Raw genomic sequence first — 25,180 nt, 5'->3', positions numbered from 1 at the left:
TGGCGGACGGGTCTGTTTTTGGGTCACGAGGGCCGGTGTAGTTATGCCACTGCGGGACGAAACTCAAACTCATGGGCCGAAACGCAAATGCGGACAGACGGATTATAAATGCGAATGGGAATGACAGCAGCATTGTAGTTTGGTCCCCTGAAGGTCCTGTAATTGTTATGAGAATGTCCTAGTAAAGATCCCCTATATGTTCAGAGACCACCTGAATGTTCTGTGAAGGTCCACCAAATAACATCCCCACACCCTTTATAAAACTCCACATCGTGACCATCTCAGAACGTTCTGTTACAGGAAGTATCTGCTTCAGGTGTGTTTAGGGCTGAGGATCAGAAACGCGCATCTCTGGAACAAATACATTTAAACCAGATTTGGAACAACTCAAAGGTTAGTAAATGATGACAGGACTTTTATTTTTGGGTGAACTATCCCTTAAACCCAGAAAAACACTGGCCATGTAGATGTAGATAATACAATGTAGATTGTTCATGCTCCACAAAAAGTGCTTCAACTTGTTTCATCACAAGGAGGCGTCATTCCTCAGATGCTTATATAAGTCTGTGTGACCTCAGAATCTGACAACACAAAGAGAGAAAACATTCAAGTTTATCAGTGAAGTGTAAGTGAAGATGTCAAAACTAGTGATTATTGCTCTTATCTTCACAGCACATTATTCTGGTAAGGATATTGTTTTATTATTGACACTATATCTGTTTGACATCTTCAATATAGCCTATCAAATGATTAATGGATAAATCTGTTTTTCAGCATGTGAGGGAAAGGACAGTGTTGAACAGACTACAAGAGAAATGACTGCAAATGGAGGACACAAAGTTACTCTACAGTGCAATTTTTCTACCTCTGATACATCTCCATATCTTTTCTGGTACAAACAGCTGCCGAACACATCACCAACATTCATTCTGAGTGAATTTACATTTGGTGAAGGAACAACTGAGCCTGAATATCAGAAGAGATTTTCTAGTTGTAGCACTTGATGCTCCTCTTCCCTGACCTTGCACAAGGTCTGTGCAATGAGGCTCACTGGGGGGAAGGTGTACTTCCGCTTGTCCCACGGCCAGCTGTGCGCTAGAGCATCTGTGCCGAGGGGGGCCTCGGACAGGGAGTACATAGCGGGCAATGGGTGGTGTCCAGGGAGTAGAACAGGTTTACCTGTGCCTGCCCGAACTGCACCCAAATGAGCTGCACTGCGCGGGGGTGGAGTCGCCACTCTCTGCGAGGCGTCGACTGACGAGAGAGCACATCAGCTGTCTGGTTCTGCACAGGGGAGAGCTCACTCTTCTCTTGGTTGACCTGTAGTCCCAATCGATCTAGGTGCCGAAGCACTAGGTCCCTGTGTGTACCAGTGTTGGGTAAGTTACTCTAAAAAAGTAATTAATTACTAGTTACTAATTACATATTCATTAGTGTAATTAGATTACTGTAAAAATGACTCTCTCCAAAAAGTATTTAGTTACTTATTACTAATTACTTTCTATATCCTACATCAACCTTGATTGGTTGGGATTTAAGGATAGACATGAAAGGGCTTATTCATTCAATCAAATAATATTAAACTACATAAAGTATTATTATTAACTGACCAAAGTATTACATATGTGAGAATTATACATTAAAGCAAGGATTTTAAAGTTAAGTCTTTGAATTTTGATGTCAATTCCACTATTGCACACACATATTACACAAAGTATTTAGTTTAATTACATCAGAAGTAACTGTAATTAAATTACATGAAAAATAAGAGTAATCTCTTACTTTACTTTTTCAAGGGAAAAGTAATTAAATTACAGTAACTAATTACTTAGTAACTAGTTACACCCAACACTGGTGTGTACACAACAGATCTCACGAGTGTGCCAAGATGAGCCAGTCATCGGGATAGTTTAGTACCCGCACACCTCTCTCCCCGAGGGGAGTGAGGGCGGCTTCCACGATCTTCGTGAAGACTCGTAGGGACAGGGACAGACCGAAAGGGAGGGCTCTGTACTGATATGCCTGACCCTCGAAAGCGAACCGTAGGAACGGGCGATGACGAGGGAATTTCGAGACATGAAAGTAAGCGTCCTTCAGGTCGATTGCCATGAACCTTCTGCGTGAGCATCCTGAACGACAGCTTGAGTAGGTGCCTGTTCAGGTTACGCAGATCTAGCAACCCCCGCTTTTTGGGGGACGATGAAGTACGGGCTGTAAACCCATTGAACATCTCGGCTAGAAGGACGAGCAGTATCGCTTCCTCTCCAGAGGGGTGGCGACCTCGGCCCGAAGCACGGGAGCATATTCCCAGGGGGTGGTTCGATGGCTGGCAGTGCGGATCCCTTGCCGTGGGGGGGCCCCCGGAGAGGAGATCGGCTCTTCTGTTTTACCTGCCTGGCGATGATGTAGCACAACGCATCGTAGATTGAGAGTGCTTAGGCTGATGATTATCTTCGACACTGGGTCTCGCCGCAACATCGAGTTGCCAAACACTGTCGTGTAGAGGGTGAGAGCGGCTGTGATAAACACCCAGAGAGAGAGAAAAACCTTTGGAAGTGGGTTGTTGGGACGGGGCAGGAACCGTCCCGGATCGACCAACCAGCAATGGAATGGCTGGGGTCGGGCCCGAAGGTATTCTCGATCTCCCTGCGGTCTTCCCATGAGGGCCGCTTCGGCTTCCGCCGCGGCTGCTGACGGGGTGGTGGTGGGCTGCCTGAGTGGGGGCACCGGAGCCATTGTGTCGTAGAGGACCCGGGCTGCTGGGAAGCAGAGGGTGCACGGGATCTCGATGGCCAGAGGGCGGCCGAGTCGTGGCGGGGGAGGATATGCTTGATACTGTCCTTTACTGTCGAGAACTGCGGCTCGACAGTATCACCAAACAGCCCCAAAAGCGGACGTTCTCGGCCTTACTCATCTGTGCAAGGTTCAGCCAGAGGTGTCTCTCTTGGACCACAGGTGTGGACATCGCCCGACCCAGGGCCCGCGCGGTCACCTTGGTCGCCCGTAGAGCGAGGTCGGTGACGGCGCTGAGTTCCTGCATAAGCACTGGGTCGGTCTTACCCTCGTGGAGCTCTCTCGACGCCTTGGCCTGATGGACCTGCAGGACGGCCATAGCGTGGAGAGAGGGGACAGCTTGGCACGCAGCAAAGTAAGCTCTCTACACCTAAGATGCCGAAAAACCTACGTGCTTTGGACGGGAGTCTAGGTCGAGCCCCACGGGGACATCGACGTATCCTCTAGCTGTCCCACCATCGAGGGAAAAAAGGGTGATGGAACTAGTTGATGTACACGCGCCGAAGGGGGCGTTCCAGGTCGTACTAAGTTCCTCATGCATTTCCGGGGAAAGACGGCACTGGGGGCGAGTGCAGCTTGGAGCCGCTCTCAAACCCGAGGTACCATGTATCCAGCCGCGAGCGTTGGGAGAGGCAGTGTGGTGCACTGCAACCCAATGCCAGCGGCCTGGAAAGCATGGCTGACATTTCGACGTCCGCTTCTTCCTGGGTTTAACCCCCCGAGGGAGGGAGCTCCAAGGAATCATCGGTGTCAGATGCCAGTAAGTCACCCTCCGATGCTGCAACGAACCTCTCATCATCACGCACCATTCCCGAATATGTGGTTGTCTCATGGAACGGTCAGACGAGCAAGGGGAGGTGCGAACGGTCCGCGAGCTGGTGGCTGACGGATTAGCGCTCACAGTAATCCTCATGTCACCCTCACTGCTCGCCGTAGCGGGCGGCAGGGCCGTCGTCCTGCCGTCACGGAATGGGAAGCAGACGAGGTGGTGGCTGAGCCCCGTGGGAACACAGCCACCCGTGACGCAACGTCTGAATCGTCAACCGCCCGCAATGCGGGCAGGACGTATCCACAAGGGTTGCCGCAGCATGCTGGAAGCAGACCTCGTGTCCGTCCCCCTCCTCGATGAGTGTGTTGCAGGTCCCAAACGAAAGGATAACTATATATATAAAGTATGAAGATTTACAGATAAAATTAACTCTGATCAACAGATACATTGGAAATGTCCTATAACTTATTTGACATTATAATAAAATTGGAGTCAGATCGGTCTTAACCACAGAGTCATGTAAATTGAACTAAATTGTAACAGTTTTTAAATAACTTAATCGCTGAGGAGAAGCAGAACACGAGATCCCTTCAACCATGCCATTGGACACCGTTGTTGGGCCAGTGGGTGGTCTTTTACATGTATTTGATATTTGAGTAAATTGAACTTAAAATGTTCAGCTCATCCAACATATAAAAGGGCATTGCACTAAATTCTAAGTAGACTGAACTTAACATAATTAGTAACATCAACTGCTCTGTTGAACTGTGAAATGTAATAAGGTGACTTTACTTAAGAAAATTCAGGAAACCGATTACATAAATATTTTTAAGTTAAGAAGTGTTTTAATTTTAAGTTAGTAGAACTCGATAATAATTGTTGTCTGAACTTACTGATCAAGTATAATTAAGTACTGCTGATTCAAAATCATTACTTAAGTTAACTTATTATAATAGTGTTCACTTTACTAAAAACATATTAGCAAGTGGTTAAACTACCATTACGGTGATCAGTGTTTGCTTTAGTTGGGCTCTTGACTTTTGGCTTCTGTTAAGTTAATCTCTCTGTCAGTGCTTGTGTGTGTTTCAGAAATAACACTTGCACATTGATTAAAAAAAGAGATCTTTGAAAAGGTCAGTTTGGTGTAGATTTCCTAATAGGAGTCAAATTTTAATGAAGTGTAGAAGCTGCTGTAAATAATAATGAGTTTGATCATTTTCTTACTGATGAAAATGTTTCAGTTTATAAATGCACAAGGATTGTGTCAAAATAAAGAATGATTTACCGACTCACTTAGACATCAACACTCACATACAAACCTCAACAATGGTGACAATCATCAAACTAATTCTTATTTTTGATTAACTTGAAGTTTTGAAAATTGATTTGCTCCTGGTTGCATTTACTTAATTTAAACATGTTAATTCAACACAATTGGTCAAGAAGGATTTCCAATTCCCAATATGCGTTGTGTCAGACTGCATTAGGAGAATAAATAGAAACAAATATGAGTATTTTATATGTTTTTAGTAAAGTGAAAGACTTGTTAGTGTTTAATGTTCACTTCTCTTAGATATTTAGAAGAGTTTGACATAATTTTCAGTTTTGTGGTTAGCATTATCTAGAAGAGTGGTGAAAGTGCTTAGGCTCTGTGAAGCCAAGTTTGACCTGTTACATGTGTTATGTTACCAATGAGCAGTAACTGTACTAATTCCAGTTCTGAGATCAGTCTCTTGCTCATTTTGGGTTGCATCATTCAAGGTGTTTGATTTATGCATATTAAGACTAAGAAATATGTTAAATAAAGAAACTGAAACAATTTAGTTTAGTTAACTTAAAAAATGCAATTTTGGTGTACTTATTTAAATTCTATCTACTTAATTTCATATAAAGGATAAATTAAATATTTAAGTTGTACTTTCTAAGTTTTGGTAAGAACTTTAACTTAACATTAATAAAAATTTGAAAGTTCTGCTTACTTAAACCAAGAACCTCTAAAACTCAAAAACTTTGAGTCAACGAGTTGTTTTTTACCCAAACAAACACGTTTTAACATAGTGTTTCAATGGTTAAAGACAACCTAAGCAGATCCTAATGTTAAAGCCATATGAGTCAAGAGCCCAAATAAAGCAAATACTGATCACAATAATGGTAGTCTGGTTAAATTTTAACTTTTTTAAATTGAATTCAATGGTTGCTTGCTATCTGGGACACTTCAAAGTTTTGAATTAGCGGAACTGTTTCAGTTTTGAGTACAGTTAACTTATTTTTAATAAGTAGATTGTACTGTTCGGGAATACAGTGTTATTACGTTCCTCCACGGTCTAGGGTTGGAGAGGAGTATCATTTAAAGAAAAAATAAAATAAAATTTAACGTTCACAAGAATAAAAGCAAACGACGAGAAGCCACCTCAAACCTCTGCCCCAGAAATGTCTCACCACACACACACACACGTTTATAGAACAAATAAAATGTATTTTATTTGTATCAAAGGATCATTAGCTCAGGAGAGGGGTGAAGCCAAAATAACAAACAAAAGAGAAATTAACTATTTTAGGGGGGGGGGGGAGTTATCTCACCTAATCAGGGTGAAAATAAAGAAAATTAACAACATAAATCTTCCCTCAACTCCCTTTCTGACCAAACACATCAGATTAACAATGAAAACAAAATGGGTGGAACCCTCTCCCTACAACTTCCAAGCAAATTAACGTAAAATAAAATATAGTAGTTACCTTTTATTTACCAACAGAGTTAATGGGGGTAAGATTGTTGGAGTTCCCAACTGGAAACTGAACCACACCAGGTTCAACACTATTAACTTAACAGCATAAGTCCCAACATGAACAAGTACCACTTAAACCACTATTGAGACGCAACTAAATTCTGATGCAGAGGTGAGGCAACAACCTCCCAGCCAATGTCTCTGACTTCTTTTATAGCAGGGCTTAGTCCTATGCCGCATGCAGTGTTAACGAGCCTCAGGTGACACCTAAAACCAACACGCCCCCACAGGGTAAAAATGACCATTGAGCTATAATACGTCGTATAATACGAGATAAAAGTTTTGGATTTTCTTAAACACAGTGCCAGTAAACACACTTTTCAATAACTTAGTTGAAAGCAGTAAAAAACAGCATGCATCAGTGTTACCAATAGAGTGGTTCTAAATAAGCAATTTTAATATAGTTTATCACCATAACGGCCGACATGAACTTATAATATGAACCTCTATATTGCTACATCACACTAGTGACATAATTAACCCGTTAAGATGAATAATAATAATTAAAATCTTCAATCATTTTGGCGCTCCAAGGGATCGGCCAGGGCTGGCACTGGTTATGGTTTATCAAATGATGTAAGTAACAGTGTTACGTATGTATGTGTCTACAATTTAATGTTATTTACAACGTTATAATCAGTAATGCATTGCACAGGCACAGGCACAGGCACAGGCACAGGCAATCGGTTTGCGCACAGGATAGGTCGCGTCCTAAATGCATTTTGTGCCCTTAAAATGTAGGAAGGGTACACCACGTGAATGGTTGTCTCAGATAAGGGGAAAACGGTGTTGTTTTTATTACTGCATTCATTATGTATGCCGGCTATATTTACGAAAAACAGCTGTTCATCACCCCCCAGATCTCGCACTATACAAAGGATCTACACTGTAAAAAAAATATCGTAAAAAAATGGTCAAATCACTTGCAGCAGCGGCTGCCAAACAAAAACCATAAAAATAATGGAGAAAAACATTACATTTACGTAATTTTTCTTTAAATGTTTTACAGGGAAACACAGTTATTTCACAGACTTTTCCTTAATTATTACGATGAAACACCTTCAATAAAGTGACTGCACATAAGGTTTTACAGAAAAATACTGTTATTTTATGCTTTTTTTCTGAATTATAATGATAAACCTCTTTAAACTATGTGAAAGTACTAACGTTCTGCAGAAAAACACTGTTATTTTACAGTTTCTTTCCTGAATTTTTTCAGTCAAATACTTTTAATACAGTAAATGCTCTGTAACTTTACAGATATTGGCCATGAATTACTAGTCAGATACTGTCAATAAAATGAAAAACACATGTTTATTGTTTAGCATTGTAGAATAACATTTTATTTAGGTAAACATATAATCACCATAATTTGTAAATGTACACTCGAAATACACAATGATTAACTTCTTTACAGTACAGAATTACAGTATACGCTTTAAACAAATGGTTGAATATAATAAATAAATAATAAGTACATCCCCATACAATACATTCATCAAATTCTTATAAAACAAACTTTTAATCCTGGAGAAATACAACAGTTTCAAGTGGTGTTGAAAACATTTACACATGGTCACAAATAGTTATTGGAGGAAGTTTTGATAGTATATTTGGACAAAATCAAACTGTCAGAATAAGTAAATCATATCATAAGTAAAAACATACCACAAAAAAGTAAATGAGTCTGTGCCAAATATGCAATGTAGTAAGTTAGATAAAGGACTAAATCTGCCATCATTATACATTATGGCAATGTGAATACAGAGTATACTGTTACAAGTTGCAATGCTAACTTAAATGTAAGTCTTATAACTTCCGCCATTAAATCAGCAAAACAAGTCACCAGTTTAAAAGAATGGACCATTTTTCTTTCACAAATGATGTAAATGTTTAACTGTATTTGATTGTTATTGTAAGAGTTAGAAAATAAAAAGTCCCTTATTTTGTTATGTTTTAACCCAAGAAATACGTAACCCAAACGGTTACAGAGTTACATTATAACAGTATTAAGCATACATAATATTACACAATTGTTAATAACAACATAATACAAATACTCAGGTCGAATGTTTAAACACTTACTACTGATGGAGTTTGGTTTTCTTCCCTTCATCTAAAAAATGAGAGCAAATGTTTTATCATTAACAGTTATTGTTGAAATTAGTGTTTCAAATGGAATGCAAAAGAAAGTCAGAAAGAAATCTAAGGTTACACATACTTACCAGGTGTGTGTACTGCCCAGGCAAATCGTATCATATATTTCTGTGTACTTAAAGAAAAACACGTGTGAGAAGAGGAAGATTACTTAAGCTCAATATTATGTAGAATGTTATAGCATTGAAGTTAGAGCTAATATCGCTAATCGCGATTAGCATCACACTACACGAAAATACAAAAACAAGTTTTTACCTTCTGCTGGTCGCTGGTAAAGCTGTTAATGCGTGTGATTATTCTCCAGCAGCCTGCAACTTCCACACGACTTCGTGTCTCCAGCGCTGTTTACATATAACTGGACCATCAATACTACTGAAACTAACTGACAGACATCACCTCATCGCGTATGTTCAAAATGTACCAGTGAAGGGCGCGAACACCTCTAATTGGCTAGTTTCCTGAATGACGGTCAGATTAACCAATCGTGCTCAAAGCAGCACGGGGAGTCAACCAATGACATCTGTTTACCAATAGCAAGTGTAGTAACAACAGCTATAGTTAAGATGGGTTGTTTTTAAAAGAAAATAAACGTGTTTAGTTTTATTTGAATGTTGCTATATATTTAATTGGTCAGATGTTTCCATTGCAGTATATGAATAAATTTAACTAATGTATGGTACAAGTTTAATGAATACACACGTTTGGTGCTTGGAAGTGGTTTCTAAAAAACAGGCACACAAATATAAAATGTTTCAGTGCCATTACATGAAACAAAATTAGGGCTGACGACAATCAACAAAAATGCAGCCACTACTTTTACAAAAGAGCAAACAAGATGCTTATGACATACTGCAGGCCTATATGAAAAGATCATTACTAAATGTATTAACATGGTAACTTACAGCTTGATTTATTGTCCTAGAATGATCCTCTTGATTTTGAACAAATCTGTTAAGCCTCTGGCCACATTCTCCAAAGTTCTATACTGATTACATTTGTTGTCATATGTTTCTTTAACTGCAGTTTTAAATCAGTCCATTCTCCTGTCCTTAAGGTTTTTCTCTCTGAGCTAACCAGGTTTAAGGTATGGACTGTAGTGGTTAGGCCATAGCCATTCATGATATAGGAAAAGGTTAATTTATTAATGATTATCATTAATCGTGTTTTTGTTGGCTAGACTATTGCAACTTTTGTCATGTTTACTGCCATGTGCTTTCTCTCCCTGTTGAAAAAAACAGCATATGCTACTGTAGTTAGGTATGTTTTGAAGCATGGTAGCTGGTTTGAGCTGGTCATGTGCGGGGCCTGGTTGCATAAAGCACCTTAAGTTTTTCCCTTAAGTATGACACTTAAGAGGTGATTTCCCTTTACCGAAGACAATAGGAGAATAACTTTAGTAAAACTTAAGGTATACTTAAGGACACACTTAAGGCAAAATTACACTTAAGGTGCTTTATGCAACCGGCTGGTCCTCAGCTTAAACCAGCTACCATGCTTCAAAACATACATAACCAGCATATGCTGTTTTTTTCAACGGGGCTGTCATATCACTTTCAGGAAACATGAAAGTTCCAACCTCAAGAGTAGTGCAGCTTTGTCATTTTGACTGTGTATTATGTTTAATTGTAGCCTAATGAAACAGTTTGCTAAAAAGTTTTAATGTAAAAATATGCATATACACTAATAACAAAACTAAGATCTGACTTAAAAATACGGAAGAAAAACGTTAAATTATTTGTATAGAAATAAACCTTTATATAATGAGCAACAAATTTAATTACAGAAAATTATCATAATTTTACATAAATTTGTATGTTATTTAAGAAAGCAGTAAAATACTGTATAAATATTACAGTATTTTTTCTCTACAAAAACAAGAAAAACATGTAATTTGTCATTATTGTCTTAACACGTAAAATAATATGTGGGTTATTAATTAACAGATAATTGTCTGTAATTTTAATGAAATTTGTATACAATTTAAAAAAAAGAAAAAATTACAGTAAAATATTAAGTTTTTTTCCTGTTAAAATACAATCTTTTTTTACAGTGTACCCTATAAGTGCGTGGGGCAAAACTGGCCCGCATCCTATTTATACTTTTGGAATCTGGCCCTCAAAGAAAGTAAGTAAGTAGTTGAAGACCCCTGCCCTATACTGTAAAAAATTGCTGGTAAAAGTTGCATTGTGAACAGAATTCTGGGTAATATTATTACAGAAACATACTGTGGATTTAAAGCACTTACACATGCACACTTACAGTGTAAAACTCTGATGTAAATTCACTGTGAAATCAAGCAGTTTTTCAGACATGGTCATACTGTAAACTGCAATGCAATATGGGAAGAAAACTGTTACATAACACTTTCAGGAATGCCATTATTTAAAGCACCGATTTTAATTCACTCTTAAGGTACTGTGGAGTCATATGCTGATGGGAGGTCGTAGCACTGCAAGTGCATGGTATTTTAGAGTAACATACTGTAAAGTAGATTACAGTAAAGAACTGTACAATTAACAGTAAATTACTGGCAACAGTGTTGTACCATTAAATTACAGGACAACGATTTACAGTGTTCAATGTTAAAAAAAGAATGGAACCACTAATAAATATCACATTTAAACAGAGAAGGCTATTTTTATTTTAAAAGCCAAACGAAACATCATGTGACATTTATAGAAATTATTCATAAACTGGAATACATTTATTGATGTAATACATAAAGAAACATTCTTGATAAGAACAAAAGTGGACAATATAAATTGTGTTAAAATTCAATTAGTGTTTAAAATCAACTACAAATACAAATCTGATATTCAAAATTAGTCAACTACACTCGCAAAGTTCTTACAGCCAGGGGGAATGCATGAGACAAAAAACATTGAGATGATCAAAATAAACTAAAGAAATTAATCTGACTTCAACTGAATGTAAATAAAATCATCAACTGTTACATTAAAGACACCGAACAGATAATCCAACAGTCATATGTTTTGTAATGTTGAGAATAAGTTAAATTTTGAAAATTTGGGATTATAACATATAGTCCTGTTAAGTAAATTTTTTGTGTTTTAGTAAAAACAGGCAATGATCTGTTTAGACTCTATATTAAGATTATATATATGTTCTATTTGTAAAACAGTATCTGCAGATACATTTGCAGTGTCTTTGCTACTTATGTGAAGACATATGGTTTAATGTTTAAGTTTTTAAGACTACATTGTTAGAGTACTCACTTTAAACAAATAATTGAAATCTATTTTCTCCATTGAGATGTACTCTTTTAACTCAGTAACTGTGGTGCTCGGTAACTGTGGTGCACAAACATCAACAACTTCTATATCAGTTCTAACAACTTCACAACAAGCATCACTACCAACAGGTCCACTACCAACCGCTAAACCAACAACATATTTTCCAACAGCCGCTCCAGTAAAAACAGCTCCACCAACAGCCACTCCACCCTTAAGAGCACCATCAAAACTTCCACTAACAGCTCCACCTATGGCAGCTCCACCAACAGTTCCACCGGCAATGGCTCCAGAAACAGCAGCTTTACCAACAGTGCCAGTAAGAGCTGCACCAACAGCGGCTCCACCAACAGCAGCTCCACCAACAACAGCTCCGGCAAGAGCTCCAGCAACGACTCCTTTAACATCTCCACTAGAAACTCCACCAACAGCTCCTCCAACAGCAGCTCCACTGACAACTCCAACAGCATTAGCAACAGCAACTCCAACACTGGCAGAAGCAGCTGCACCAACTACAGCTCCACTAACAGCGGCACCAACAGCAGCTCCACCAACAGCTCCACAAACAGCTCCAGTTACAGTTCCACTTTTAGTTTTACCGACTACACCTCCAACTACACCTCCACCAACAGCCCCACCAACAGCCCCACCAACTACTCCATAAACAAAAGCTCCTCCAACTGCACCACCAACTAATAAACCAGCTGCCATGGCTGCCATATAAATATGATGCTTATACTTTTCCAAAAACAGCAGAAATCGCTTGATTCCTCTCGCATCTTCAAACATCTGATTACTGTAGTGTCCTCCTCCATTCTGCTCTATCATTGCATCAATCTTTTGCAGTAGATCATTCACCTGCTCTCTGTTATTTTTATCTTTATTGTTGAAGACGTGATATCTGCCTCCACACTGATCAACTAGCTTACTTAAATTTTTATTCTCTTCAATGAGCTCCTCTACTGTCTCGTCTTCTAGCATATCTCCATGAGTGAAGAGAATGATGGAGTATTTTAACACCTCCTGACCAAACAATGTCTCAATCTTCTCAAGAATCAGCTGCTCCTGCTCAGTGAATCTGTCACATGCTCTTAACACAATGAGAAAAGCCTGAGGTCCTGGACTGGATAAATAAACACTTCTCGCTATCTCTGTTATTAACTCATCAGGTTTCATCTGTGTGTCAATGAATCCAGGAGTATCAACTACAGACACAGATCTGCCTGAAACAGTGTTTGGAACAGTGGCTTCTGAACATTTACTGGTTACTGATTTTGTACTCAGCCGAGATCTGAACACATTCTCTCCCAGTATTGTGTTTCCAACTGCACTCTTCCCAACACCAGTTTTACCCAGAAGAACAATCCGTCTGGTTAAACGATCGGCAAGAGGAATATCATTAATGTTGATGGGGATTCTTTGCTGTGGATTATTTGGCACTGTAAATAAAAGGAAACAAATATAACCACCCCTTATTTTACAACAAGTGGTTTTCTGTGGTAACTAATAGTACTAAAACTTAGTTAACTAAGTTAACAATAAATACAAATTCTGATTAAAACAAAGAAGATAATGTCACTCCTCCTTAAACTCACATTTTAAGACACTTTTCATGTAATAAAAAGTCTTTAAAGTTTATCTTTTACTGGGTGAACCAGAAGAAACTCAAAGGAACTTGAATAATATTTCTGGAAAACTTCTTTATGTTTCAAAGCTTTTACTTACTTTTTGTACCACAAACTTTGTGACACAGTGTGACATTTTGTGAGATTAAGATCCCCCTAAAAGACATCATTTGTTGGATCTGTGTATATTGTGTAGCCTAGAAATAAATAACATTAACATGGTTAGAGAAAAAATTTAAAAACAATTTAGCCTATAGTAATCAAAATATTATTATCATGTTCCAAAATATTTTGTCAAAGAAAGTTACATAGAGTTTAACATTACAATATAAATGGTGATGTGAATTTACAGTGAAATCCTACAGTATTACTGTCATACCATAAGCTGCAATGCAATATGAGAGGAAAACTTTTGCACAGCACTTTGAGGAATGGCGCTATGTATAGTACAAATTTTAAATCACTCTTGAGATACTGCGATATAATTAGATGTTCTCATCCACTGCTCTGCACATTTTGTGTGTCTCTCTTCTTTAACACACCTGCTTCAAATCACCATCTTATCAGGAAATTTCTTCTAATGAGCTGATGATTTGAAAGATTTGTGTTAAATAAGAGAGATACACAAAAAGTGCAGAGTAGTGGGTCCACCATTATTACACAAACCACCATTATTGTGATGAGTGTTTTCTGTAGATCCTTTTAAACACTAGAAATTAGTGTCAACAGCCCAACTAAAACAAACACTGATCACATTAATGATGACTTAGTGTCATTTAGCAGACGCTTTTTTCCAAAGAGACTTACAAATGAGGTAAACAATAGAAGCAATTGTTACAATATAAGTACAACAAAAAGCGCAGTAAAAACTTGTGTCATATAGCTCAGCACAGAAAACAAAGCTAAGGATTAAAAAAAAATAAGGATAGAAAGAGTAGAAAAGAGATAGAAGTCAGAATGTACTCGGTTACTTACGTAACCTCGGTTCCCTGAGATATGGGAACGAGAACTGCATAGCAGGACGCTATGGGGAAAACGTCTTGGTTATGGATGTAACCTCCGTTCCCTGATGGAGGGAACGAGACGTTGTGTCGAGCCGACAGATGGGGTTCGTCCCTGAGAACCAATCGCTTCCGACTTCTTAGAAAAGGCCAATGAAATTGGCGAATGAAATTTGCATGCCGGACTCCGCCCCCAGATATCCGGGTATAAAAGGGAGACGGCGTGCCTCATTCATTCACCTTAGTTCTGAGGAGCCTGAGACCTCTCACGACTGCTGCAGTGGGCAGCACGTGTGGTGGCAAGGAGGACACAACATATCGTTCCCTCCATCAGGGAACTGAGGTTACATCCGTAACCAAGACGTTCCCTTTCTGTCAGTCTCTTGACGTTGTGTCGAGCCGAAAGATGGGGTTCCTATGGAAAACGCCACAACACTGTGCCCTGTCACAATCTCTAGTGAAGCGACGGTGACTGGCCTGGGCGTGTCAGCCGTGAGCGCTACCGCGAAATTGTAACTTACCAGTGGGTAGGTAGGGGGTCCCAGAGCTTTCTTGAAAGGTGGGAAGGCCCCTGCCTTCGGCCTCACAGGCGGCGGCCTTGTTTCTCTAACAGCGAGAATCCGCCCGGTACCGTAAGGCCACTGGGTAAGCGCTACTTCCTCAAGTGGGGGATGCGCTACAGAGACCAGTTCCTACCGCAGGGAGGAGTTTAGTGGAGATACCAACATGGTCTCACCATTAGGGGAGAACTCATGGGAGAAAAGTGCGGACTGAAGGAGTTAACCGCGAGGTGGAGGTCCACCTAGCGAAGGTCATGGGTTACCAAGGTGGGAACCAATCATGAGGATACATCAGACGGAACCGCCCTGCTGGGGGGTTCGGTTAGAGCTATGCTGTGGATAACTCAGTTGGTACCCGGCCTAAGGGGCAGGGTTGCTCTGCCCAGCCCGCCCGCAGGAGGTGCTTGCTTAATGATGGATGGAGTGCCTGTTCTTCACCCAGTGGGGGAAGAAGGGAGGCTAGTTTAGTACGCCGATCCCCCTAGAAGAAAGGGGGGGAAGTACTGTCATAGGCATACACCCTACCGGCCGCCGGTCTTGCCTGATGCCAAGCAAGACTCGAGTTGATACCGGTTTTACGCAGAGGCTGTAGGACCTCGCGAAGGTGATGGGTGTAGCCCAACCCGCAGCTCTGCAGATGTCTGCCAGAGAGGCGCCTCGAGCCAGTGCCCACGAGGAGGCTATACTCTGTGTGGAGAGAGCTCTCAACCCGCGGAGCTCTCAACCAGTGGGCACGGGCGATCTTTAGGACAGTTACGCCGTAGTGACGGCGTCCATGATCCAGTGCGCCAATCTCTGTTTGAGCACAGTGGGCACGGGCGATCTTTAGGACAATTACGCCGTAGTGACGGCGTCCATGATCCAGTGCGCCAATCTCTGTTTGAGACAGCCCTCCCTGCTGATCTCCAAAACAGACAAAGAGCTGTTCAGAGCTCCTGCGGCTCTGCGTGCGGTCAGTGGGCACGGGCGATCTTTAGTACAGTTACGCCATCGTGACGGCGTCCATGATCCAGTGCGCCAATCTCTGTTTGAGACAGCCCTCCCTGCTGATCTCCAAAACAGACAAAGAGCTGTTCAGAGCTCCTGCGGCTCTGCGTGCGGTCAGTGGGCACGGGCGATCTTTAGAACAGTTACGCCATCGTGACGGCGTCCATGATCCAGTGCGCCAATCTCTGTTTGAGACAGCCCGCCCTCCCTGCTGATCTCCAAAACAGACAAAGAGCTGTTCAGAGCTCCTGAGGCTCTGCGTGCGGTCCAAGTAGAGGCGCAATGCACGTACTGGACACAACACGGATGGGATTGGGTCTTCCTCCCCGGTGGGGAGCGCCTGTAAGTTCACCACCTGGTGTCTAGGGGGAGTGGTGGGAACTTTGGGCACGTAGCCGGGCCTGGGTCTCAGGATAGCGTGAGAATGACCGGGCCCGAGTTTTAGGCAATCTGTGGACACGGAGAATGCTTGTAGGTCCGCTACCCTCTTGAGCGCCCTCCCGAGAGCCGTCTTCATTGTGAGGTGAGAAAGAGCGGCATCTCCGAGGGGCTCCAGGACAGCATCAAGGTCGTAAGAGGGTATGGAGCGCGGGTGAGGCGGTAGCCTTCCCACGCCCCTTAGGAACCAAATGATCAGGTTGTGCTGTCCTAGAGACTTACCAGCAACTGGGTCGTGATGAGCGGCAATAGCGGCCACATACACGTTTAGTGTGGAAAGGGAGAGATTACTCTCGAGTCTCTGGAAGGACTGCACGTTCTCGATCGAGCAACTCCGCGGGTCTTCTCCTCGAGAAGAGCACCAGGAGGAGAAGAGGCACCACTTACAGGCGTATAGCCGCCTAGTGGCCAGGGCCCTAGCCTGAGTGATGGTCTTAACCACCATAGGGGGTAGGCCACTCAGGATCTCCTCATCCCATCAAGGGGCCAGACATGAGGTTCCAGAGGTCTGGCCTGGGATGCCATAACGTGCCCTTCCCCTGGGAAAGCAGGTCCTTCGTCAGGGGAATCGGCCAGGGGGGAGCTGTCAGCAAGAGCCTTAGCTCCGAGAACCAAGTCCGGTTGGGCCAGTATGGCCCAACTAGTACACTTGATGCTCCTCTTCCCTGACCTTGCACAGGGTCTGTGCAATGAGGCTCACTGGGGGTATTGTGCATAATTCTGATCATTTTGTGCATATATTGTACTTTTGGGCTCTGTTGTACATCCCACTTATAAGAAGTATTCATAGGAATGATATTACCATCGATGTGTTAATAATCAGAACAATGATTGAGTGTTACAACTGAATATATGAAAATGATTTGATGATTTAATGATATAATCAGCATACTTAAGCAATGATTGAGTGTTGTTTGAACTATAAGTATATCTTTAATCATTTAAACCAAGTATAGAACAGATTTCAGCAATACAAGTGTCTTTGTGATGTCTTTGAGATCTGTTTAAGGCCTGACCTAGATAAATTTCAGAAGGTTGAACATGTTGTTCACTTTGTGGCCTGAAAACTGGTACCAACAGGAAAACTTATTTTTAAAAACCAAGTGAAGGCCGACATTCCACCATTAGATACAAACCTTGTTGCCTAGAAAATAATAGTGGCAGACAAGAATGATTGGATAATAAAAAATAAAAGATAAAGGGAATTTACCTGATTGGTTTAGGAAAGCACCTCCTTTCCTAAGTTTCACTATAACTGTAGGCTGGAAAACACTTGGTTTTCAGATGACTTGGGACATCTCACTTTGTTTGGCCTGATCAAATAAAGTTAACTCCTTGACACCTGAACCTTCTTTGTCTGAGAGATTTTTTGAACTTCAAGATCGACTTTTACCACATCAGGGGGAAGGTGTATGTCCGCTTGTCCCACGGCCAGCTGTGCGATAGAGCATCCGTGCCGAGGGGGGCCTCAGACGGGAGTACCGTAGCGGGCAATGGGTGTTGTCCAGGGAGGCAAACAGGTCTACCTGAGCCCACCCGAACTGTACCCAATGAGCTGGACTGCGCGGGGGTGGAGTCTGGTTCAGGTCGCCTGGGATATACGTGGCAGGCAGGGAGCGGGTCACCTGCTGACTCCACCGGAGGAGGCGTCGGGCAAGTCGTGGTAACTGCAGAGAGCGAACGCCACACTGACGATTGATATACGCTACTGCAGTAGTGCTGTCCGACCGGACCAGCACGTGATTGCCCTGCACGAGAGGCTGCAGCCTCTTCAATGCAAGTAGCACAGCCCACAACTCTAGGCAACTGATATGCCAGCGCAGGCGGGGGCCCGTCCAAAGCCGACACTGCGTGCCCGTTGCACACTGCACCCCAACCCTGCAGGGAGGCGTCTGTTGTCACCACGACATGCCTTGTAACCTGCCCTAGGGGTACCCCTGCCCGAAGGAAGGCCATGGAAGACCACGGGGTTAGGGTGCGTCGGCAGCGAGGCGTAATCACCATCTGCCTGCTGCCGGTGTGCCACGCTCCCCAAGGAACTCGACTCAGGAGCCAGTGTTGAAGCGGCCTCATGTGAATCAACCCGAGGGGTATCACCGCCGCCGAGGATGCCATGTGTCCCAGGAGCCTCTGAAATAGTTTCAGGGGAACCGCTGACTGCGTGAAATGATCCAGGCAGTTCAACACCGACTGGGCGCGTACTGCGGACAGTCGTGCTGTCATGGTGACAGAGTTGAGTTCCATACCAAGATAGAGGATGCTCTGCACAGGGGAGAGCATGCTCTTCTCTCGGTTGACCTGTAGTCCCAATCGATCTAGGTGCCGGAGCACCAGGTCCCTGTGTGCACACAACAGATCTCGCGAGTGAGCCAAGATAAGCCAGTCGTCGAGATAGTTGAGTACCCGCACACCTCTCCCCCTGAGGGGAGAGAGGGCGGCCTCCACGATCTTCGTAAAGACTCGTGGAGACAGAGACAGACCGAAGGGGAGGACTCTGTACTGATATGCCCGACCCTCGAAAGCGAGGTAGGAACGGGCGATGACGAGGGAGAATCGAGACATGAAAGTAAGCGTCCTTCAGGTCGATTGCCATGAACCAATCCTGACATCTGACGGATGCCAGGATGCGCTTCTGCGTGAGCATCCTGAACGGCAGCTTGTGTAGGTGTCTGTTCAGGATGCGCAGATCTAGGATAGGGCGCACCCCCCCCCCCCGCTTTTTTGGGGAAGATGAAGTAAGGGCTGTAAAACCCCTTGGACATCTCGGCTAAGGGGACGGACTCGACACCGGGGGGTGGTTCGATGGCTGGCAGTGTGGGTCTCTCGCCAGGGGCGGGCCCCCGGGAAGAAGACTGGCTCTGCTGGTTTGCCTGCCTGGCCCCCGCACTGTCGATTTGAGAGTGCTGAGGGCTGCAAAATACATTCGATGTTGCGCCTCGCCAAGACGCAACGTCGAGTGGCCGAACACCGTCTGACAGAGGGTGAGAGCGCTGTGAAGAACACCCAGGGAGATGGGAAACTCTTTTCGTGCCTAGCTGATGTAGGAACGGGGCAGGAACCGTCCTGGATCGACCGTCGAGCGATGTCATGGCTGGATACGGGCCCGATAGTGTTAACCTCCCTGGGGTCTTCCCGTCAGGAACGCTTCTTCCTCGAAGGTTGTTGACGGGGTGGTGGTCTCCCCTTCGCCGCCCTTTTCCGGGATGCCGCCTGGGTAGGGAGTGCTGGAACCGGAGCTGGCTTCGAAGGGGGCCGGGGCTGCTGGGAAGCAGAGGCCGCACGGGAACTCGAAGGCCTACGGGCGGCCGAGTCTCGGCGGGGAAGAATATGGCTAATCGCCTCTGTCTGCTTCTTCACCGTCGAGAACTGCTGGGCGAAGTCCTCGACAGTGTCACCAAACAGCCCACCTTGCGCAATGGGTGCGTCGAGAAAGCGGACTTTCTCGGCGTCGCTCATCTGTGCAAGGTTGAGCCAGAGATGCCTCTCCTGGACCACCATAGTGGACATCGCCCGACCCAGGGCCCACGCGGTCACCTTGGTCGCCCTTAGAGCAAGGTCGGTGGCGGTGCGGAGTTCCTGCATTAATCCCGGGTCGGTCTTACCCTCGTGGATCTCTTTCAACGCCTTGGCCTGATGGACCTGCAGGATGGCCATGGCATGGAGAGAGGAGGCAGCTTGGCCCGCGTCAAAAGCATGGCCGACATCTCGACATCCGCCTCCTCCTGAGCTCGTCCCCCCTAGGGGGGAGCTGCAGAGAGTCGTCGGGATCGGATGCCAGCAATTCTCTCTCCGATGCTGCGATGGACACCTCATCCTCATCATGCATCATGTCCGACTGCGTGAAGGAGGACGCTGACGGTGTGGCACCGCCAGCTAGGGAACAATGAGGCAAGCGAGACAGGGTGCGAGCGGTCCGCGAGCACTTGGCTGACGGATTAGCGCTCGCAGAAATCCCCATATCACCCTCGCCGCTCGCCTTGGTGAACGGAATGGCCTTAGCCATCCTCGTCACAGCCCGGGAAGCATGCGAGGTGGTGGCTGATTCTCGGGAGAAAACAGCCACCCGTGACCGCAACGTCTATATGACCATTTGCCCGCAGTGTGGGCAAGATGAGTCCACGAAGGCTGTCTCAGCGTGTTGGACCACCAAACACCTGACACAGACATCGTGTTTGTCCCCATCCTCAATGAGGACACCGCACCCAAGAGAACAGCGGGCCACGTTGGAGAAATTAGCTCTTTTAGAACGCAGACGGTGAGTCTGCAGGCTCGAACACCTCTGGAACCGCCGAGACACCCAGGGGAAGTCGCTGCAGGAAGGGACAGTCCGCTGCACCACGTCGTAGAACCAGCAATGTAGAGTTTTTGCTAAGCAGCAAGAGAAGATCTTCATAACCGAATGCTCCGAAAAACAAAAGGTGAATGAATGATGCACGCCGTCTCCCTTTTATACCCGGATGTCCGGGGCAGAGTCCGGCATGCAAATTTCATTTGCCAATTTTCATTGGCCTTTTCTAAGTAGTCGGAAACGATTGGTTCTCAGGGACGGACCCCATCTGTCGGTTCGACACAACGTCGAGAGACCGACAGAAAGGGAACCATAAATATACTATCTGCAAATACTGTATGTCACAAAAGTTTAAATGGTAACCTTATTATGATGATTTGATATAAAATAAAAGTAAACAAAAATAATTACATTTGTAAATATGATTAAAGAAAACAGTCCTTGTGTAAATTATATAAATGAATAACAACCTGTAGGTGTGCCATAGTTGTGGCTAAAAGAAACTATGTGACATACGTTGTTGTCAGGCAGAATTCATACTGGTACTTTACGCTTTGATCATTGCGTGTGAGTTTTGTCCACATAACATTTGTTTATATTGTTGCCGTTCAGAGTGTCTGTAGTAGCCCACTTAGAGATTGTGTGGTGACAGCAACACCTTTTGACTTTCACAGTTTGTTTAAATCCACTTTGGGTTCAGAATAGCCTTTTATTTTTCCACTTTCATTTCACGCATGTAGAACTATTATGTGGTCTTGTTGCATTAATAGAATTAATACTTTTTTTATTTATCCTGAAAGAATAGATATACAACGTGACAACATATAACACGTTGTGACATGACCATGTGACATCTTAAAATTGTATCTGATATAAATCAACAAATAGATAAAGGAACTCGACAGACAAATGAGAATGAATGCTTAATTTCATAAATAAGGAATAAATGTCAATTGAACAATTGGCATTAATCCCTGATTACCAGTTTTAACAATCATGTTTTAAGAATTAGTTTTAACTTTAAAGTTTTAAACATTGCCAAATATTATTTTTACTTAGAAATGTGAAGTCACTTAACAATATGTCAATTCATTTCTCTCACAGCAGACGGGAAAGTTATTTAACTTGTCATTTGCACAACTGTAAAACATTAAATAATTAAGTAAAATATTAATTAATGTAAATTTGCAATAGGCTATAGGAGTAAAGCTTACCTGAAGAGTATTCAAAATTCCAGTGAAATGGTAGTGGGCGTACAGACTTGAAAGCAATGTTTTTTCGTTGTGAATTCTAGTTGTGACAATTTTTGTTATGCTTTTGCATTTATGTAGTGCTGTTGTATTTAAATAACTCTCTGGTCTGGCTAAGCGTAAATGTTGCCATATGCTGTCTGGTGATGTTATTATTTGATGTTTTCTGTCCTACACTAAAAAGTCCAGCCCCAAATGGGATTCACAAGCACGTGATTTACAGGAAAACAAAACTCTAATATCCTTCACTTTCTACAACCTGTTTGGCTGCTCAGTGCATCATGTGATCCTTTACACACCTTTGTTAGAAGTGAAAGTCTTGTCATTTATCTCCTGAAGGAAGCGTATTACATCGCCTATACTCTGTTCTTCTTGGTAAGTGTTCAAGTTACAGCCTAATTTTAAATATGACGTAGGCTATATGGCCAGTTGAACGATAATCTCAAACAAACCAAAATCTGATATTAGGTATAACTTCTGTTTTCACTTTGTGAAAGCATTAATGATAAAAGAATGTTTATAGATATATGTACGCATCACATCATCCTGACAAATAGCATATAGACCTATTGAACATCATGAAATATGCTGTCGGATTGTAATGTACTTTTAAACCAGTGGTTGTGTGAGTCAGCAAGTATTGCTTGTTCATTTAATAATGTTTCACTTATTTTATTCTATGTCCATACTTATTAATTTATTAGCAGTGATTCTCTGTTAACTGTTGTTCACTCTACCATGTAGGCTACAGATTTTATACAAATTTCATTGTTTTTCAGGTCATTATAAACAAAAAACTAACTATGCCTATATCTTTGTTTGTGCTGCTTGGTTAACTTGTGCTATTGTTGTTATTCAATTTAGACCCTTTTTTTCGATGGAAAGTCTTTGAGCAAAGAAATAAAGCAACTTCAGATGATGGAGCAGGTGTGTCTCTTTTTTCGTAATTTTGATAGAAATAACATGTGTACAATTCGTTTTATGTGATTTTATACTTGTTTCAGAACATAGTGATGCTGTTGATCGGTAAAACTGGATCAGGAAAAAGTACCACAGGAAACATCATCTTTAATAAAACTGTGTTTGAGTCGAAAAGGAGCTCTTCATCAGTGACCAAAGTGTGTCGAACACACACTGATGCTGTTAATGACAGAAGTGTGACAGTGATTGATACTCCAGACTTCAGATTCTCCACTCACACTGACTTTGATTCAGTCTCTGAGCTGAAGAGAGCTCTTGAATTATGTTCACCAGGAGCTCATGCCATCCTGCTTATTCTGCCTTTAAACACATTCACTGAGCAGGAGATGGATTTCATTAGTTGGTTTGTGCAGATGTTTGGTGTTGAAGCTCTCAGATTTACTCTTGTGCTCTTCACTCATGCAGATGAGAGACACATGAGATCACTAGGAGAACTTATCAGGGAAAATACTCAGTTGTCTGATTTCATTAGTCAATGTGGTCAGAGATATCATGGGTTTAACATTAAAGCTCCAGCAAACAGAGAGCAGGTGACTGGACTCATGGAGAAGATCAACAGACTGCTGTCTGACAACACAAACTCCTGCTATACACTAGAAATGGTGCAGGAGACTGAGAGGAGAAGAGAGAAGGAGAAGAAAGCAGAGGAGGATAGGAAAGAACAAAAAAGAGCCAAGCTGGAAAAACAAGAGTCTCTTTGGAAGGGGTTCAAACATCTGTTTGTTAAACATATAAAGCTGAAATCTGTCTGTATAATTATGGTTTTTGCTGTAGTGACAGGAGGTGTTGCTGTGTGGAAGAAAGACTTTTTAAATGGACGGACGTTCACTAATGGTTTCTGTACAGGAGGATTAGCTTCAACTGTCGGAGTTTGCGTAGAAATTCTTTGGAAATTGATGTTGAAGAATCAGCATGTTTCATCTTCTCGTGAGCGTCCCCGCGCTCTTAGACAGTTATTGCTGAAGACAGGAGATGTTGCGTGTGCTGCATCTGCTGGAGCTGTGATTAGTCACTTTCTCAGAGGAAATGTGTTTCCTGTTACAGTGTTAGCAGGTTTGGCTGGAGCTGCTGCAGCTTTTACAGCAAAACAATGAAGCTGCTGATGTTTTACAGCTCATGATGAAATAACCTATAGGCAATGTCAGTAGTTGGACATTCATTGTGTTGTTTTCTGCTTTAAGATTTTTTTTAAATATGAAATAGAAATGATGATAATAAAGACGATGAAGTGATGTTATGTACTCTGTGAAAATAAATCATGTCATGTCATTTTAAAATGATGAGTAGTGTTGAGTTACACTGAATAAAACTGATAATCTGCACTGCTCTGTGTTTTTGTGAAGAACTCTCATATTTATATAGTTACATTTATATAGTTATAAAAACAAATATCAGAAGGTAAACTATCACCATTAAACACAATTGGTCCCTTTTGTTTCAAAATCCCAGCACATAAAATGAGGGTTGATAAGTATATGGGAACGCAGTGTTCATCACTGTGTTCACCCTGACATCATTTTTTAAATTATTATTATGTCTAAATTGAACATTTATTAGATATTTACAGTTGGTTGAATAACTGTAAAATATTCTTTGATTTGTTTTTAAGTCACCATTAGTGTGGCAGTGTATTCTTTTAGTCAGGCTGTTGACTTTAATTTTTAACATTAGAGTGGAGGTTTGATGGAATTTCACTTTTTAAATTTAGTTAGTGAGTGGTATAGCAGTTTAAGCATAAACAACATCTGCCACATCACAATGCTCAGAGTTCACAGGAACGGAAGAAATTTCCTTTAACAGAAATCACTTTTTAAAGACTACAATGAACGGCTTGTGTGGACTACAAGCTACTTCCTGCAGCAGTTACATTATCACGGCCAAATTTTACATAAACCTGTCCCCTGAAACAGGGACATCTCAAGACACACTCGAAGCAGTAGACCTATCACAAAAGACTGACTCAGCTTGACCAATCAGAGCGTTTCAAAAGGAGGGACTTCATAGAACCAGGAACACATCAGCCTGTTTTCTGAGAATTGAGATGACGGTGTAAAACACAGCAGAAATATGTAATATACAGCGGCTTAGCGTCTGGGTATGCAGGTGCGTATGGGCCTGGGGGATTGGGGCATTAATTGTCAGCCTCGTCTATAGGGACCAATCATATGGCGTGTTGGGTCATTTCCGGTTATGCGTAATTTTGAATGGTTGGCACAGAATGGTTGAGGGTTTGCTCGTGTGCTGGGGCGAATCTGATTGCAGTCAGCTTAAAGCACGTAACGCTGCTTTGTTGG

At 42.5% G+C, this 25,180-nt stretch overlaps 2 protein-coding genes across 3 annotated transcripts; one reads left to right on the top strand and one right to left on the bottom strand.

The window, feature by feature from the left end:
- Positions 1-10,360: 10,360 nt before the first annotated feature.
- On the bottom strand, positions 10,361-22,082 carry LOC130554296 (fibroin heavy chain-like). Of its 2 annotated transcripts, none has more exons than XM_057333829.1 (3): positions 21,870-22,082; positions 13,482-13,578; positions 10,361-13,195 (listed from the first exon to the last, which is right to left on the bottom strand). In XM_057333829.1, exons 2-3 carry the CDS (start codon positions 13,549-13,551, stop codon positions 11,721-11,723), a joined length of 1,545 nt encoding a protein of 514 aa, XP_057189812.1. In that variant the 5' UTR covers positions 13,552-13,578; positions 21,870-22,082; the 3' UTR covers positions 10,361-11,720. The 2 variants fall into 2 exon arrangements, with proteins under 2 accessions (XP_057189812.1, XP_057189813.1); XM_057333830.1 differs by lacking the exon at positions 21,870-22,082 and adding an exon at positions 14,357-14,457.
- A 70-nt stretch (positions 22,083-22,152) lies between these two features.
- LOC130554297 (GTPase IMAP family member 9-like) lies at positions 22,153-24,201 on the top strand. The gene is made up of 3 exons (XM_057333831.1): positions 22,153-22,280; positions 22,770-22,832; positions 22,910-24,201. The coding sequence occupies exons 2-3, from the start codon at positions 22,821-22,823 to the stop codon at positions 23,978-23,980; spliced, it is 1,083 nt and encodes a 360-aa protein (XP_057189814.1). The 5' UTR covers positions 22,153-22,280; positions 22,770-22,820; the 3' UTR covers positions 23,981-24,201.
- The last annotated feature ends 979 nt before the right edge of the window (positions 24,202-25,180 follow it).

Source organism: Triplophysa rosa, linkage group LG5 (genome assembly GCF_024868665.1).
Source record: "Triplophysa rosa linkage group LG5, Trosa_1v2, whole genome shotgun sequence".
NCBI classification, from domain to species: domain Eukaryota; kingdom Metazoa; phylum Chordata; class Actinopteri; order Cypriniformes; family Nemacheilidae; genus Triplophysa; species Triplophysa rosa.
The sequence above is the reverse complement of the archived record's forward strand: the minus strand, read 5'-3'. Positions and strand labels throughout refer to the sequence as shown.

Bases quoted from the DNA above. Each gene is read 5' to 3' on its own strand.
- LOC130554296 (XM_057333829.1), bottom strand. From the start codon at position 13,551: ATGATGTCTTTTAGGGGGATCTTAATCTCACAAAATGTCACACTGTGT. The intron at 13,196-13,481 runs GTAAGTAAAAGC...TTTTATTTACAG, and splicing joins CAAAGTTTGTGGTACAAAAA to TGCCAAATAATCCACAGCAA.